The sequence below is a fragment of the Chrysemys picta genome, chromosome 8 (genome assembly GCF_011386835.1).
Source record: "Chrysemys picta bellii isolate R12L10 chromosome 8, ASM1138683v2, whole genome shotgun sequence".
NCBI classification, from domain to species: Eukaryota; Metazoa; Chordata; order Testudines; family Emydidae; genus Chrysemys; species Chrysemys picta.
This window is the reverse complement of record NC_088798.1, coordinates 12,007,225-12,025,658: the sequence shown is the minus strand read 5'-3', so window position 1 is coordinate 12,025,658 and position 18,434 is coordinate 12,007,225. Positions and strand designations below refer to the sequence as shown.

The following is an 18,434-nucleotide window of genomic DNA, read 5'->3' as shown; positions in this document are numbered from 1 at the left end:
CACATGCTTACCCAGGGCTACGCTTTTGAAGGACAATCTAGACCCCTCTGTTTAAAACTATGCTGTTAGATGAGAAACAATTGAAAACAAGTATGCAACCTTGACTTGGCTGAACCTTTGGGTATAGATGCTTAGCCCCGTTTTAGCTGGTAGTGCATTTAGACAATTCCGACTCAGTAGGGAACCTCCTGGGATGAAAGGAGCTCCCCATTAGAGCTTGAGTTTCCTCGTATTTTAGAAAGAGGTAAATTCAATATTAAAATAAGATACACACACCTGACATTTTAGATCCTTATGCCTTGAAAGAGGAGTCTTTTCCGGGAGGAGATGGGGCGGGGGGCGGGAGAGGAGAGAGCAGGGGTGAAGCCTCCTTGATAGAAACAAATTGAAACCTGAATCTTCTAAGCACTAATATTATAGTTAATGTTTGATGATTTTCTAAGCACTGCTTTTATAGTGTACAAGACTGCTGATGGTTGAGAAGGGCAATAATTTTATATTTTGTATAGTAGTACAATGATTTGCAAGGGTTCTGAGACACAATAAAGAATTACATGTTTAAAGAAAATTTCCTTGTGCTTTTATTTTTTGTACAAATAGAACAAGGGGGAGAGACTAAAGATATTAATGAGGTTTTCTATTAATTGGACATAATCATGAAGTGCAAAATTCTGCTATTATTTTACTCCCAGACAGATCTATTTGCATCAATGGTGTAATGGAATTCAGAATTAGACCCTAAGAGATGCCTTTTCATTGCAATACGTGAGAATTTAATCACGGAATACCTATTAGCATTAAATTAGTCTCTGCCTGTATTTTCAGATCTATTTGTCAGTTAATAAAGTTTTTAATTTTAACTGACTTTGCATCTAATTGTGAAGTCAGACAGCTTGCTGACTAATCGTGTCACTTGTGACCCCAGAAGTGTGAACAGTATGGGAAGCCAGTGTAAAAGATTGTAAATTAGTTTCTAATTTGCTTTACTACTGGCGTACACCTGAAAGAAACATTTTATTGTTTATTTTTTTAAAATATCATTTATGGCAGCACAAATTGTAAATAAAGTTCTCTATATTAAATCACTATGGAAATACTCCTAGGGATTTTCAAGTATTTTATTTTCTCATATTGTAATATAAGCTTTTTCTCTTTTCTTGTTCTAGGCTTGCTCCAAATATTCTTTCACCTCTTCTCAGCCCTCTGAAAACACTAGTTCCACCTTCCCTATTGCAGAAACACGGTTCATCATCACCACACAGCCAGTCTCCAAATGCGCAACAGTTTTCAGGAATACCAAATAAACCATATGCTCAGTTTCAAAACCAATCTGTACAACAGGGACTGCAAGGTAACTATATTTTGAGTTTTCCCAGCTGCTGTATTAGTGTTTTAATTATTGCAGTATTTGGCAACACTGTCTGACAACATTGTCATAGAAGCTCCTATTTTTTAGTCACATGGGGCTGTAGTTTTCATCAGTCAGATCAGTACATGCATTACCTGAGGGCTCAGGGAGGAGGGATAGCTCAGTGGTTTGAGCATTGGCCTGCTAAACCCCGGGTTGTGAGTTCAATCCTTGAGGGGGACCGCTTAGGGAACTGGGGCAAAAAAATAATAATCAGTAATTGGTCCTGCTAGTGAAGCAGGGGGCTGGACTCAATGACCTTTCAGGGTCACTTCCAGCTCTATGAGGTGGATATATCTCCATATATATTATTACCTACTTATAATGGAGACAAATTATAATCAGTAATAACAAAGCTGTGCATTTATATAGCACCTTTCATTAGAGGATCTCAAAGTATTTTGCAAGCACATATTAATTACATCCCGAAATACCTCTGATTTAAAGACAGAGTAAAAGATTTAACTCTGGATCACCCTTGAAGCTGTAACTGTTTATTCTCTCAGTCTATGTAGTATTTAGGAACCTTTAAAATGTATCATTTATACAATAGACTATAATGGCACTTTCTGGCATTACACCCATTTAATATGGTTTGAGTACTAGAGAGACAGGCGGTCTTGAATTCTAATCCTAACTCTGTCACTATCTTGTTGTGTAGTTTAGGTAAATTATTTATCCTCTGCATTTGAATGTCCCAGTCTTTAAAATGGGGATGATGCTTATTTTCATACCCCCAAAGTTGTCTTGTGAGGCATTAGTATCACTACAATGTTTTGAAGGTATACATTAGCACTTAATATTATCACAGATTACTGTGGTAATGGAAGCTTGGATATTTAGATAACAAGTTTTATAATCCAGATACTATATTGCTTCCATATGGTAAATATTCATCCTATTACAGATGTACAGGACAGCTGTCTGGTTGTAAAGTATAACCAAGCATATAAGTATACCCGGGCAGATAACCAGATTCTCCACTCAGTTCACAATTGTACCATTGTTTGAATAAGGCATTTTTCAGAAACGTGCAGTTTCATGTACGATAAATATACTAAGTGAGCACAATGACTTGCTTGCTATTCTTTGAATGTTTTAAGGCCAAGTTTTTATAAAGTTTGAAAAAACAAGATTCTGATATAGGCCCAATGGCAGGGTACATGTCTAATACATAGATACTTACCTCCCTTTCTCTCTTGGTCTCCAGGTAGTATTTTAACCTCTAGATTGGGTCAAGTACCATAAATACTCTAAAATTGCTTGCTTAGTTTTTGCTGTTTGATTGGACTTTGTCTGAAAGGCAAAAGCATGTTATATTAAATGATTTGCATCAAACAAAAAACTCACTAAACCTGACGCTCAACAGATTATTCAATTTTAAAATGACTAACTCCGAGAGGGAAAAAGTAGCAGATTTATGATAGCATATAATCATATATGATTGTTATTATAATGAGCTAAATAACTACAAACCACAGGAGGACAGATTAGCAGCTCATTATAATGACAGAAACAAATGCATAGACAGAACAAGTTTTGAACCACTTAAATAAATTGACTTTATTCCTTAGAGAAAACCACATTTCCCATTTGAGCAAACCGTTGCTTTCTGACTGCTGGGTTGTGTGGTTTTGAAAAAGGCAATAATTTTCCACTTTAACCAAATTTTGAATTATTATTATAATTTTATTATGAAAAAGTTCAAAAATCAATGTTGAGTAATAGCCTTTGAAACCAATTCATCTGTAACCCATATTTGGGCTTAAACTTACTTGAAGTCTTTGTTTCAGTTCTTCAATGGCAGCTTTTTAAATGGGAATCTTTTAGTCAAGTTTGTTATATTTTTACTGTAAAAAAGGAAATTCTAAATAACACGATCTGTAAAACCAGTCAGTCTTTATAGAAGCACATTAATGTTGAGAATTGCTATGGGTTGTCGATAATGAGAAGAATGATAAACCACAGTATTTGTGTCTTTAGCTAGTTATAGTAAAGTCACATGGAAATTATTAGACACTGAAAGAATTTGGCAAGCAAACAGCATACTGCATTTATTTATATCTGACATGATTTCTTGTCAGAGATTTTATGGAATTTGAAGAGCTTGGATTTATTTGCACGTACATTTAAATGACATGACGTATATGAGTTGTAGTTTAATAGACATATTCCAGTCATTTGCTCGTTACATCATTCATTTAAAAAGTGCTTCAGGTTTTTTAGATTATGGCTTGGGGAAATAGAGGCAAGCAGTGTGTTTTCTGATGTGGTTAACTACAGCTATTTTGTCACAAATGATTTCAAAGCAAAATTGGAGCTAAATGTTATATTTGGAACGCAGCTTATTCCTTTATTAACTGTTATACTTCTACATTTACTGTACATAAAACATTTAACAGTGATCATTTAAACTGACAGGCATTTGGTAAATTCTTCAATTGGAACTTAACCTCAGAAAATTTGATTTAAATTAGACAAATAGAACGAAAACCATTTGGAAAAATGTCAGCAGAGCTCCTGTTGCCAAATGGGTACTACCCCTCTGCATGCATAGAACAGGAAAATTTCTACAAAAAAATAATTCTTGCACGCTTCTTAGTTTAGCTGCTTACGAGATTTTTTTTTTTAAGAATCTTTAAAATGTTCCATGTTTAATTAGTGTTGAGACATATGTGGTTGTTAATTGAACCACAGTTATGGTCTGGGGATTGGTCCTGCTTTGAGCAGGGGGTTGTACTAGATGACCTCCTGATTCTATAATTCAAGCCTCATCTTAGCTCCTAAATACTACACTGTATTGTATTGAGAGACAATTCCATGTAGAAGCAAAGCTTTTCATAGAACTTAAAGGAATCAAACTAAAATGGAATGAATGAAAAGAACCTTTCTCACAAAAAAACATTAAAAATTGTATATTACATGAAGACCCGGGCTTAGAATTTCCTAAGCAGTTAATTTAGAGTGCCCATAAACAGTAAGTTTCATTTCCTGAGGTTGCCTAAAATAGTCTTATTCAAAATCTCATTCATTTATGACATGTCTTATTTGCCTAGAGCACACATTGTTACAGAGGTTCCTTTGCCACTAGTACATATGCAAATGAAAGGTAAACACTCATATTGTCCCAGTTGTAGTGCTACTGAAACCAACTCCTGGACTAGCAGATTTACTTTCAAACCAGTTTCGCTTTCATCTGTGGTCTAATGACTGCTTTTCAGCAACACTTGACATTCATCCAAGCTGGTCATTAACTTCCCTTTATTATTAGCATGAAAGATCGCCAAGGGATTTGAGTCTCTAAAAATATTTGCTGGCCTTCTGAGCCATTCCTGGTTGCTGGTGATGCTAGCCACCCAGAGGAAAGGATAGTTTGTTGCAAAAGCCAACCCATCTTCCCACCAAAAGAAGATATCTGTCTGTATCAGAGGATTGAACAACTACCTGGCAAGAAGTGGCCCTACCATGTTGCAAACCTGTCACCAGGGGAAACTGGGGAGTTCTCATCTGAGAAAGGGCCCTTAGAGGGTAATGGTGATGCGGAATGAAGTGAAGAAATATGAAACCGTAATTTCAATCATCAGGGCAGAGGCAAATGGATGTCAATGAGCTTCCTGCCTTCCATATCTCCTAATTCCCAGGAGACTCTGTTTACCCACTTGGGGGCACACATCCTATGGATGTTACTGCAGATGGTTTGGCTCAGCTGATGAAGAGTGAGAAGGATTATTATATTGATAGTAATTTAACCCTTCTTTTTCTCACGTCTCCCCTACATGTGCCCAGAGACCCTTCTCAGTGAGACCAGCCACACATTTTGAGAAACACTGATCTAGAGTAGAGAAAAAGCCTGTCAAAATCTCACTCGTGTATAGACATAAAATTGACTTTGCTGTCCTGCATCATTTAGCATTTATCATGTCCGTGTTTAAGTGCCAGGAAAATCTGACTTTTTCTCATAAATTGAATTGTGTGCATGCAAATTAGCTACAACTGTAGTTGCTTACAATTTCACAGGCTAGGATGAAGTCCCTTTGAATTAATATCAGCTCATCTTGTCATTCCCAGTAAAAATGCCACAAAATGAGTCATTTGTGATGTTATTCCAAAGATGATGATTCATATTATAAACATACCGATAAGTAATAAAATTACTGCTTGTTAGCTGTACCTCTCAAACTGAACAATGACATGTTGTACAAAAAATCAGTGCATGAGGGGCACAGAATGTATTGCCTGATTAGCTGTCTTTGTGGACAGAAAAGATGTCTTGAGTGTCCCTTTTGGTAATTAAAAATCTCTGTCTCAGCTTCTCTAGTTGAAAAAATTATTGGGACTCTGCCCGCTTAGACACACTCTAGAAGCTGCTTTACCTCTTCTAATTTTCAGCCTTAAGGAATCAGATGTTTAGTCTTGATGCCCTGTTTGTCCATTTCTCCCACAACCATTTCCATGCCTTTTACCATGTTGCTTCCTATGCCTGGAATACCTTCCCATCTGGTCCTATCACTTTCCTTATTCAAGTCCCTCTTTAACACTCAATTCTTCCACAGTGCCCTCAAGTGAGCAGGGCGGGCTCCAGGTTTTTTGCCGCCCCAAGCAAAAAAATTTTAAAAAGTGCCGCCGCCGAAGCAAAAAACAAACAAACAAACAAAAAACGGAGTGCCGCCCCTTCAAAAGTGCCGCCCCCAAAGAGCCGGAATGCTGCCCCTTGAAAAGGGCTGCCCCGAGCACAGGCTTGGAACGCTGGTGCCTAGAGCCAGCCCTGCAAGTGAGCAAACATTTCTGACAACTCTACTCATTTGAAAAGGATTAAAACTCCTGCTACTGCCACCAATATTTGCATATTCCTAAATCAAGTAACTGCATGATCATATTGTTGTAACTTTTGTCCTTCCTCATTCCATCCCCTTTCCGCAGTTTGCTACACCCACCAGTCACATCACATATACAAGCTCTGTAGAGAAGGGGCCGGGTCTTTTTCCTTGTATTTGTACTGGGAAGCATTTAACAAACACTGTAAAATCCAATCATCGAATATTAAGATATTTTCATGACACTGCCTCTCCCTAGAATTGTCAGGCACTGGTGTACACCCAGCCCAGTACAAAACATATCTTGACTGCTTTTGGTAGCTATTTTCAGCCCTCCTTGTTTTACTGAGCGTGCTCGCTCTCTCTCTCCCCCCACCCCTGTTTCTTACTGGCCAGCAGGGCCGACGAGAGCGGGGGGGGAAGCTGGTACAAATTACCAGGGCTCGGCGGTCCGGAAGGGGACACAGGGCCCGGCTTCCCTGGCTTCCCCCCAACCCCTTGTCAGCCTTGTTTAGCCGGTCCGCCCTTGCTGGGGGGCTCGAAAAAAAATGTTCACCGGGGCCCGAACCACTCTCGGCAGCCCTGCTGGCCAGTTATAGAGTACAACCTCAAGCAGTTCAAAAGAAAACCTTATCCATAAGTCTTGAAGAGCAGTGGTGGATCCGGCTGCCTATCTAAAAGCTTGTCCAAAGTGAGTTTTAATTCAGTTGTGTTGTGTTGGGCTATTGGCTGATTTTCTAAATCGCAGTGTCTTAGCCTTAGGGACCATAAAGATATTGAATTGGTTTAATAAAGCATGCTGACTGAGCATGATGAGAGAGACCGTGATTACAGGGACAGAGAAAATACACACGTGCCTTCCCTAGAAGTGATTTGTCTAGCAGGCAGTCTGGAAAGTCTGATTGCTCCAAGCTCATAAAGTGCTCATTTGAGCCAGTAATGCCTCATTTGAAGCCAAGTGTCTAATGTCTGATGCTCATCCCTAAAGTTATATAGTGATTTTTAGAAGGTGTGCAGAGAGGATTTAACATTTTGTAAGTATAAAAATCAGGATAACTATTAACATCACTCAATAAGCTACTGTACCTGAAGCTTCATCACAAGATAGTTTAGCAGCCTCTCATAAGAGCTGTTTGATTCTTCGAGCCAGTCTCTCCTAGCATTAAATAGAGGTGGCTGTTTACTTGTGCCAGGGAAGGACACACACCATTTAATATTCAACATTCCAAATTTCTAGGCCTTCTTGCCTACTGCAGAAAATATTTGTACCATTGGTAAAATGTGCTTGGTATCTTCCTCTGGAATGGTCGTCCCTCAGTACTTCAGTCATGAAATAGCGAAGTGTGTTTTTTGTGATGAGGGACCATAGTTCTCTAGAAATAGGACACATGATGCTTGCAAGGTCAACCAAAAACCACGTAAAATAGTCAAACTTCCATACAAAACCTACCCTTTCACCCCAACTAGGTATGCTGCATCATTATTAAAGAATTGCACAGTTAGCCTGATGTATAACAGTCTGTGGTAACTGTCAGAGCTTTGTGAACAGGAAGGAGTTTGTTACAGGCTGCGGATTGGTAATTGGTGTATTTGAGCAGTGTAAGGCATCCAGGTGCTTTGGTGATAATCACTAGTGTTACTTTTTAAATACATGAAATTAACCCCACGGTTGAAACAGCAGGCCAGTACTTCAGCTGATCAGTGGAGCAATTCAGATGTGTAGCAGCTGCAGATCTGGCCTGACATCTTCCTTTGATAAAACTGGAGAGAAGTCATGTGACTTTCCTGGAGGAAAAGTTTCATTCTGCATGAGTGTGGGAAGGAGTAAAAAAAATAGAAGAAAAAGTGCCACTGCCCTTTTCACGGGAAACATGGAGAAATTCCCATGACACTTCCTGCTAAATGGAAAGAGAGAGAGAATATGAATCCATTTAGACTGGCTGTTAGGAGAAGTAAGGATTCAGATTAGAAAATAATTAACTTTAACTGTGTCATTAGTGTGAGGGATGCCCTGAGAACCCCTTAGTGCACAGCTCCCAGCACACATTGATGAGGCTGAGTCACCACCTTGTTCTTTCAGGAGGCTGGCACCAACCTGTAAGGAGTAAAACTCCACTCTCCATTTACAAGTACTTAGCCTGCTCTTTACTGCCAAGTGACTTTCTGCCTGAGGCAGGATTTACCTCTCCTTTTGGCAGGTTTCTTCTGGTGCAAGCCAGCGCGGGACCCCTGGTGGTAGAAAGAATGAGACAGGAGATTCTAGGGAAGGAGGAGACACTAGCGGCCCCAAAATGGATTTTGCTGGCTGGGGAGGGAATGGGCCTATTCAAAACATCCCCTCAGCAGCTTCCATTGGTGGGATTGCCAAGGAGCCCCAGCTGCAAGCTAAAGAGATCCTCCGCTAGCATAAAGGTCTTTAAGTCCATCAGAATGCAGGGTAGCACCTCTGGGCCAAACTCTTCTTGCCGGATCTGGCCCACCGTGACTAATGAAATGTTCTCATTTGAAACAAGATAGCACTTTGAAAAAGGAGAGGGCTGAAGTATTCTAAACGGTATATTCGTAAATACAGTTATCTCCTGCAATAAATAATTCATGCTGGATGGTAAAAGGCCTTTATTCAGTCACAAATCAAATAGGGTATATCCGGAAAATACGGCATTATTTAATTCAGGTAAATTTAACAGTCATTCATTATAGGCTCAATCCCACAGGGTGCTGAGCATCGTGGCCCTGATCCAGCAAAGCATTTAAGAACATGCTTAACTTTAATGAGTAGCCCATTAACTTCAGTGGGGCAACTCATTCAGTTGCTCAAAGTTAAGTATGTCCTTATATGCTTTGCTGGATAGGGCCACAGTGCTCAGCACCTTGCAGAATCAAGCCCGATATAGGTTTTATATTATATTATAACACACAGTGTGTATAAATATGTAAGTAGAATAAAGGCTGTGGCTTGATCATTTTTCCATAGTTAAAACCCTAAGGATCTAAAACCCACAGTAGTAATGAAATGCTATGACAGAAATGAAGCTAATACCATCACGGCAGTGTTAAACTGTGTATGCAATATCTGTTTTCAGGTTACCAAGGCAGCTTTCACTCAATACAAAACTGTTTCCACTACGGAGACTGCTACAGAACAGTGGAACAGTCTGTCAACAGTGATGTGCTAACGGGGGAATCCCATTGCTTTAATCCTTTGAGACAGAATGGGTGTCACATACTCAATGCACCTTTAGCTTCAACAGGTAATTTATTCCTATTATGAAGAGTTATCCTTGTGATTTTTTTTAGAAATAGAAAAAACACTTTTTGTCTTATTACATAAAATGCAACATTTCACTAAACTCAGTTCTTTAGGAAAGTAGATTTGTTTTCTTTTATCCTACAGTATTTCAGCGACAGCCAAATTCTCCTCTTACTTGTGTGGGTAGACCCAGTGACTTTAGTGAGCTTTTGGACAGCTCACTAAAAAGGCAATTTTGCCCTGTTCCCTTGACATTTATTGTAAAGATTGTGTCAACATTTACACTAAAAGCCCCATCTTCAGGTGTGTATAAGTCATTTCAGGCTGCAGTTCATAGTCAGGGTCTAAGTCTCAAAACTGGATTTTTATATTCCCATGAAATTCTGTTAAACATTACTGGCTTCAGGGACTTCTAGTTCACTTAAGAATAAAAAGTGGGATGTGGTTTTTCTTATACTGAGATGTACCTAATGTGAACTAGTGACTATGGGAATTTTGTTTGGAAAAGTGGCTATTGCACATGGGTAACTTTTTTCCCAGCCATATATTTGCATAATGGTACAGTGCTTAGAGATATACTAGAATCATTACAATCGAGTGAATGAGCTCCCATACAGAACTGCTCATGTTTCTGAGGGATTTTTTCCTATTTTTAAAAACCACAGTGAAAAATCATGGAAGTAACAAGACCCAACATATTTTAAGCAATGCCATAGCAGTGAGATAGTACCAATTCGTCACTCTTTAGTTAGGCAAAACTCACTGATTCCAAACATGGTTTTTGCTGGAGGCCCTGATTCAGGAAAGCATCTCCGCTCAGGACATTACTGAAAACATTTTCTTAAGTGCTTTCCTGGACTGGCGTCCAAGATAGGACTGCAAAATAAGAGCTGACATTCCTACCCCGTTGTGAGGAATCTCAGTTCAGTGTGTGTGTCGTGTTACATACTAAAAAGTATGTGCAGCAATAACGAGCAAAAGGGAAGAGTTAACCATGCAGTTTCAGCCTTCACTTTGATTTTTTTGTGATATTCATAAGTTTGATGTTACTAAAACAGTTTAAAAATGTTGTTGAAATTTGATGTTCAGTTTAGACAGGTAGAGAATAGACTAAATAAACTTTGCAAAAGAAATTGTCAGAGCAAAAAAATAATAATGTGGCAAAACACCAACTACCATAACATTTGCTGTTTTTGTCTGGGGCTAACCTATTATGGTTTCTCAGCAATAATTTTATTTTTAGAACGGTGATTGAGGTATACAAATACAGAGCATCTGAAACAAATAAATATATGGAAAATATAAATCTTCTCTCATCTTTCTGTGTAAAATAGAACCATTCAGGTTTGCAAGCTTCATCAAGGCTGTGCTTTAATTTTTTCCGGGTTTTATAGCACCATTAATATTAATGGAGATCTCATCTCACAGGAATGCCAAATGTGACTGGCAAACAGCTGTTCCATGAATCACATTAACAGTCAATAAATTTTTTATTTTGTGTTCAGGGCTTTTGGATGGTTTACACTATCTGGAATCTAACAGTGATTTCTGGGGTGTATGTTTATCTTGGTTTTTGTCCATTTGTGGTTGTGTACCCTTTTGTACGTGGGCCCTGTCAGATAGAGAAAATTAACATAATACGCACCCTTTCATAAGTTAATAGAATACTGTGCTCTTCAGTTAGGTTATATACACAGTGCTGACTAGACAAACAAACTGGGTTATATTCTACTCTCATTTACTTCAGATTTACTCTGTATCAGAGAGCAGGATTTGATCCACAGATTAGTCAACCCTTGGTTAACTAATACAGTAAACTAGTATAAATCACAAGGGGTTGCATAAGTATAAGTGAGTGCAGAATCTAGTCTCTAATCTATTAAAAAACAAACACCCCTCTAACTAATTCACTTGTAAGGGCCTGATCCTACAGGCCTACTTAAGGCAAATCTCTTTGATATCAATGGGGGACTTGCCTACACAGGGCTACAGAATCAGAGTCCATTATTAATTATATTATGTAGAACCTAAAGGCCCCAACCAAGATTGGGATCCCATTGTGCTCGCTCCTATAAAAATACATAGTACGAGACAGTCCCTACCCTGATGAACATGCAATCTAAATAAACAAGGGAAACAAAGTGGGAGAAATGAAGCATCATCCTTATTTTATCAATGGGAAACTGAAGCACAGAGTGATTAAGTAATTTGCCAAAGCTCACACAGAGAGACGGTGGCAAAACAGAAAACTGAACCCAAATCCCCAGAGTCCCAGTCCAGTGTATTAACCGCAAGAGCATCCTTCCTCACATACGTTTGCAGTGGATATGGATGTGATTTGCAGTAAATATTAACATGTTTTCCATGTCACCCAGTCAGCCACAAGTGCCTCAATAACTGAAATGCAGCCTGCTTTCATATGCATAATAGTCGGTAATCTGTGCTGAAGAAATACGGATCTGTCCTTGTTCTGAAGAACATACAATCCTTTAGAAAGATATAGCCAAACATAGACGATGCTGTCTGAGGTGACACAGAATGTGCAGAGTGGGGTGTGACATAACACAGCATCAATGCTTCATGCAATAGGTGGGGTTTGAGACGTCTTTGGAAGGAGGACGCTTAGCAAGCTACTCAAGGCCACACAGAAGAATAGTGGGCTTTGGAGTGGATAAAGGAAACAAAAGGGTCAGTGAAGAGGGAAGCTTGGGCACAGAGAGAGGAGCAAGTATCGGAGCAGTGGCAAGATTTGAAGAGGAGATCTTAGTCAATATCACTTTAAACTGTTTCTGGGAATGGGATTTAAAGAAATCATTTTACACAAGAGAAACTATTCAGGCATATTGGACTAAATTGAAATCCACTTACCTATGTGAGTGCATAACTAGTCTTGCTGCAGTCAGCATCAGGCACAAAGTGCATATACTGTTCCTTTTCAAACAAGTAGTGTGGAGTGATATGTATCATGTCAATAAGAGTTCAGCCTGATTAAGAATTGGGGACAAAATCCTGCCTTCACTCAAAGGCCTGCTACGAGTAGGGCAGTAGAAGAGCAGTACCAGCAGAATGGAAGGTCCATTGGAGATTCGGCCAGTATAGGCGGCCAGAGGGCACCATGCTTCACAACATTCCTTACCAAAGGAACACCCTGTGCCCCGATGCTGACTCCAGAGTGCACGCAGGGACACCAGGAGCCTGAGAAAACCCCAAATTGTAGAACGCAGGCCACACCCTGGGGAGCCAGCTGGTGCAGTAGCCAGATTCCTCCAGGATCTCAAGAATGTCTGGGGCACACATGAAATATTTCCAGATCCTCAAAGTACCTTTAAAAGAGAAAAATATACAACACAATCTGTCTGCAGCACTTTCAGAACACTATCTAGGATCCTTGTCCATCCATTGCTTTGACATGTCCTAGTAACAGTAATTCCTCCAGAGAGGCATACTGTGACACACCCACACCGGTAGCCAGATTAACTTCACTCACACAGGGGTACCCGTACAAAGCAGTGAATGGAAACTCATGCACAATGACACAAATTATAAGGCTAGTTTTCATATTGTCTAAGTGAGGCGTTGGTGGTGACTTCTGCTGTCTGATTAACGTGAGGCTTCACTACATATCTCTAGAACTCAGACTTGTGCTTCCTGCCTCAGCCCTCATATGTACTGTGGTGCTAAATCATGCTCATATGCTTTTCCTGCTCTCAGGCTACGATGTAATTTCTGAAGCACAATGCGGGTCTGAAGAAGCCGTCACCAATGGAACTGAAGAAAATGCATTTTTCCAAAATGGTGCTTTTGATCATTGTTTGAATCACATTCCTTCCATCTATACAGATACCTAAGAACAGCTTTATCCTTTGTTTCCTTTTATTATTACTATAACTGTATACGTAGTAACAGAAACGCTGTTCCAGTACTTTTATTTAGTCTGTATCTCTATGTGCTCATTTAAATAAACACCTCACATTTACCAATCCATTTTATAAATGAATATACTGTATAAGAAAAGTTATTGGAACCTGTTCCTTTGCTGTGGCACTTTGAATTTCATGCTTTAAGGGAATGAGGAGCATTTGAAACCGCTTGTTTTATCATTTCTTAGTAAGAATGTAAATGTAAGTTATATAATAACTTGTAAAGATTTTTTTTCTGAAATGTATGTTTTCAATTTGAGACTGTTGTTCCCTTTAATCGTTTTAGTTTCTTTCATTGGAAATTTTCTTGACTAAACGGACTTCTTTAATCACAGACCTCATGTATATAAATCCTTCATTTGCTCAGCTGGTTTTATATTTTCAATTTTACAAGAAAGCATTAAAAACTGGATACAAGTATACTGTTGTTTCTTACCTTCAGTCTGATAAACCCTGATCTATTCAAGAAAGGTGCTCAATTATTTAACCTAATAGACATATTTACCTCTTCGATAGCTGCACGCAGTCTAGGCCAGGGGTGGGCAAACTTTATGGCCTGAGGGCCACATCGGGGTATGAAAATTGTAGGGCGGACCATGAATGCTCACAAAATTGGGGGTAGGGGTGTGGGAGGGGGTGAGGGCTCCGGGGTGGGGCCAGAAATGAGGAGTTCAGGGCGTGGGAGGGGGCTCCGGGTTGGAGTGCAGGGGAGTGATGAAGGGTTTGGGGTGCAGGGGGGGGCTCCAGGCTGGGACCAAGGGGTTTGGAGGGTGGGAGGGGGATCAGGGCTGTGACAGGGATTGGGGCGTGGGGCGGGCTCAGGAGTGCAGGCTCTGGGCGGTGCTTACCGCAAGCAGCTCCCGGAAGCATGTCCCCCCCTCTGGCACTGAGGTGCAGCCAGGCGGCTCTGCACGCTGGCCTGTCCACAGGCGCCACCCCTGCCTGCAGGCACCACCCTGCAGCTCCCATTGGCCGGGAACCACAGCCAATGGGAGCCTCCGCGTACTCGCACCGTTAAACAATAGAATACCAATTGAAATGTATTAAATATTTTTGGATATTTTCCTACATTTTCAAATATATTGATTTCTATTAAGACACAGAATACAAAGTTGTAAGTTGCACTTTCACAATAGAGATTGCACTACAGTACTTGTACGAGGTGAATTGAAAAGTACTATTTCTTTTGTTTACAATTTTTACAGTGGAAATATTTGTAATCAAAAATAAATATCAAGTGAGCACTGTACACTTTGTATTCTGTGTTGTAATTGAAATCAATATATTTGTAAATGTAGAAAACCTCCCAAAATATTTAAATAAATGGTATTCTATTACTGTTTAAGTGCGATTAAGCGTGATTCATTTTTGTAATCGCTTGAAAGTCCTAATATATATATAATTCTCCCAGCAAAATGACTGACCAAGTATTATTATTTTATCAACTACAATTGATTAATAACATAGTAAAAGCATCTTGATTGGTTAGTAACTTAGAATGGTTAATAATTAAATCACGCAGTGATTTAATATCATGTGCTGCAAAGAGCCACAGAAGACACATTAACGAGCCACTTGCAGCTTGCGAGCCTCAGTGTGAGTATCACTGAATTAGAGGCAATGGCAATGAATAATAAATAGAAGGAAAGAATTTAAAGACACAAGGGACAGCCAGGAGGGTAGACAAAGTCCCTTTATGTGTTAGTTTTCGCTCAGTACCCAGTTCCAACATGTACTCGATAAAAGGGCAATAGGGGGTAGCAGTTGGACGCTGCTGTGTTTCCCCCTTGCTCCCACAGGCACCATGAGGGAACGGAGAGGTGGTCAGGGCACAGGCCTGGCCCCAGTACACACTGATGCTGATCTCAAGCCACAAATGGGCTCCACACAGACAATGAACCACTAAGTGCCACTCATTTCCAGCCCACCACCCCCACACAACTGTAGCTCATCGTAGAAAATATTCACCAATGTAAAACTGGCCGATGATTATTTCTGAGGTTGGGTTTTCCCCCTTCCCGGGCTATGTTCTTCAAGTGGGCTGGCTTCACTCCTTTGGCTCCTGCGATGAGGTCAAGGCGGCCTGGCTCAGAACCTCCTTGCTCACATGTGTGCCAGAGGGGACCTTGCAGTCAGCGCCAGCAGCTCATCTCTCTAGGCAGTCCAGCTCATCAGCCAGTATTTCTGGCTTCCCCTGCTCCCTGGCTGCAAACTGGGCCTCCAGGCCCCAGCTCCCTGGAACAATGAAGGGAGGGACCATGCACTGTCATGTAATTAAGTCCCAGCTGTGGGACAAGCTGGTGAATAAGAGGAAGCTTCAGGTTGGTCACCACACACCTGGGTGAGAGAAAGCAAACTGTCAGGCACCTGACTGCAGAAAATCAGCAAATTCTACAGCAAAAAAAAAAAAAAAATGCTGAATTTTTTGGAAAAAATACCATATTCTGGAGCTGCACAAGCAGCATCCACAGGGGACTCATTGAACTGAATGGGGCAATTCATAGGCAGGCATCCTATACTGGTTTATATGCTGTTCACATGGCTGAGGTTTCCTCTGCAGCCATCAGGTTAAATAACCATCATGCGCACGCTTTTTTTTAATGAAAACGAAGCGCAGGTCTATGGCAAGGAGTGAATTCTGCAGCCATATTTGTTGCTAACGTATCTTCAAAGCTAAGTCCCTGAAGAAGGAGGAGGGTACCGCTAAACCCAGAGGTTACAGTCACCCTTGCCGCTTGATGTATGTGTATGACCCATGTGTCATGTTCAGATGCTCCAGAATGTACACGTTGCGCAAAAAAAAAAAAGTTTCTAGCCTTCCTGGTGGTGATGACAATGTTCCCAGTGTGTTTTGCGTGTAAAGTAATGGCGTCCCACATCTGCAACCAGCCTAACAATAGATCTGAGGGGAGTATACGTCCACATTCCTTACCACCCTGTTGAGCTCAGCGTAACATCACGAAAGCCCAGTGCTGAGGCTTTAACAATGTCAGCATTAACTAGTTCATTGCTGATCAGTATAACAGATGGGGTAGCGAAGGGGTGGGTGGGAGTGTACTCCATGGAGGACAGAATTGGAAGTCGCCACAGGGAAAGAACTAGAGAGTTAGGAAACTTCCTAACTGCCAGCGTGGTTAAGCACTAGGGAGGTTGTGACATCTCCATCATTGGAGATTTTTAAGAGCAGGTTGGACAAACACCTGTCAGGGACCGTCTAGATAATACTTAGTCCTGCCATGATTGTAGGGGACTGGACTAGACGACCTCTTGAGGTCCCTTCCAGTCCTATGATTCTATGAAACAGAAAAGGGGGCGAAACGGTGAAAGGTGGCTGGTGAATGAAACTCAACAAAGGCCAAGAATAACTGTGCTCCTGAAAGGGCGCATAGTGTCCTACCGAGAGCTGCTGAATGTGATGTCATACAGGTGTCAAAAAGAGCAGGAAACCTAGTGCAAAAGACCATAGGCGCTGCATGCCTAACGTATGTACCAGGCCTGAAGAGCAACACAGCCGGATACAGCAAGACTTCGAGAGGAGCAGGCGCCACAACCCGTGCAATACATGCTAGAAGATACCGTGCCTCATGCCATACACCAGTTCTAGTAATGGCCTCAGGGCTAACATTTGCTTAATAGTTTCATGTCTTTGTGATCTTGGGAAAACTGGATCAAATTTCAGAGGGGTAGCCGTGTTAGTCTGGATCTGTAAAAATCGACAGCGAGTCCTGTGAAACATTATAGACTAACAGACGTATTGGAGCATAAGCTTTTGTGGGTGAATACCCACTTCATCAGACGCATGCATCTGACGAAGTGGGTATTCACCCACGAAAGCTTATGCTCCAATATATCTGTTAGTCTATAAGGTGCCACAGGACTCTCTGTCGATTTTATGGATCAAATTTGTGAGCCCAGTCACAATGTAGTTGTATATACATCACATTAGTTATTTGTGATATAGTATTTAGCTAGATACACATAGTCCACCCTTTTGTAAACTGACATAAAGATAATAAAGTGTGTACTATAGCATGGACATTGAATATTTCATTGAAAATCGCCTTGATTATCTGACTGGAGAACATGACACGGTTTTGGATAAGAAGGAGCATAGGCTAACTGAGGGCCTAATAATTGAGGCTGTACCATGGTCCTGTGGAATAAAACCCTACTCAACTCCATGTCCTGATATGTCTGCACTATATTATTTTTTAAAGGCTAATATCTCCTAATAATAGCTAGGTGCTGAAACTGTACTGCCGCCATTGTGACCACCTCTAGAATATTGAGAGGCAGAGCTAAGGGTTTCTATAGATAGGCGATATTCCTATAGGCCTACACTATTAGTTTGTTCTGCATGCATTGTAGGCTGTAAAGTGCATTGTAAACGTTCATAGTGCCACTTTGCAGGCCATGCTGCTTACAGATCACTGTGCAGTGGCACATTGCAAGAATCGAAGGTAGCTGATGCTTGACATTAGTGTCAATGCAGCTGTGATCCCTTGATGCCCTCTAGAAGCCTGTTTCTGTATTACAGTACATACAGAGTCATTACCTTGCTTGCAGAACACAGCGAACTTGAACTTGCATGCATCACAGTGGCCACTAACCCAAGGAGACAGTAACATTTTTATGTCCTGAATATTTAATAGCTAAGTGATAATAAGGATTTCTATTATTTATGTGCATGGAGGAAAGGATTCAAATACTACTCTTATGTAAGCAAGCTTTCAGGCTGGTGTTTGCTAAAAGAAATACTCAATCTGTACCTCATTGCACAGAACCATATTAAAACACTCTCTCCCATGTACACTACCCTCCAAAGATAGCATACTAGTTAATCGGGCTTTCTGATCCACCCCCAGGAAGGGTAATCCCACTGCACAAAAAAAGTGCTTGGCTTATCCTACAGTATGGACTTCGGGGAGGTCGCTCCAAAATATAAGCAGAGAAATCACTGAGATTCTTTCTAATCTCCCCTATTATATTTCTTATTTGTATAGTTCCCTGCAGCTGCCTGGTGAGTCACAGTGCAGAGCTGG

At 40.6% G+C, this 18,434-nt stretch overlaps 1 protein-coding gene across 3 annotated transcripts in view; it reads left to right on the top strand.

Annotated features, from left to right (window-relative positions):
• GLIS1 (GLIS family zinc finger 1) overlaps positions 1-13,812 on the top strand; it is a 277,784-nt gene extending 263,972 nt beyond the window's left edge. For all 3 annotated transcript variants that reach the window (XM_024104910.3, XM_065553845.1, XM_008167923.4), the window contains 3 exons: positions 1,167-1,351; positions 9,306-9,473; positions 13,184-13,812. In XM_024104910.3, coding sequence (XP_023960678.3) covers positions 1,167-1,351; positions 9,306-9,473; positions 13,184-13,320 — 490 coding nt within the window. In that variant the 3' untranslated portion in view covers positions 13,321-13,812. The remainder of the gene's footprint in view (positions 1-1,166; positions 1,352-9,305; positions 9,474-13,183) is intronic.
• Positions 13,813-18,434: the final 4,622 nt, after the last annotated feature.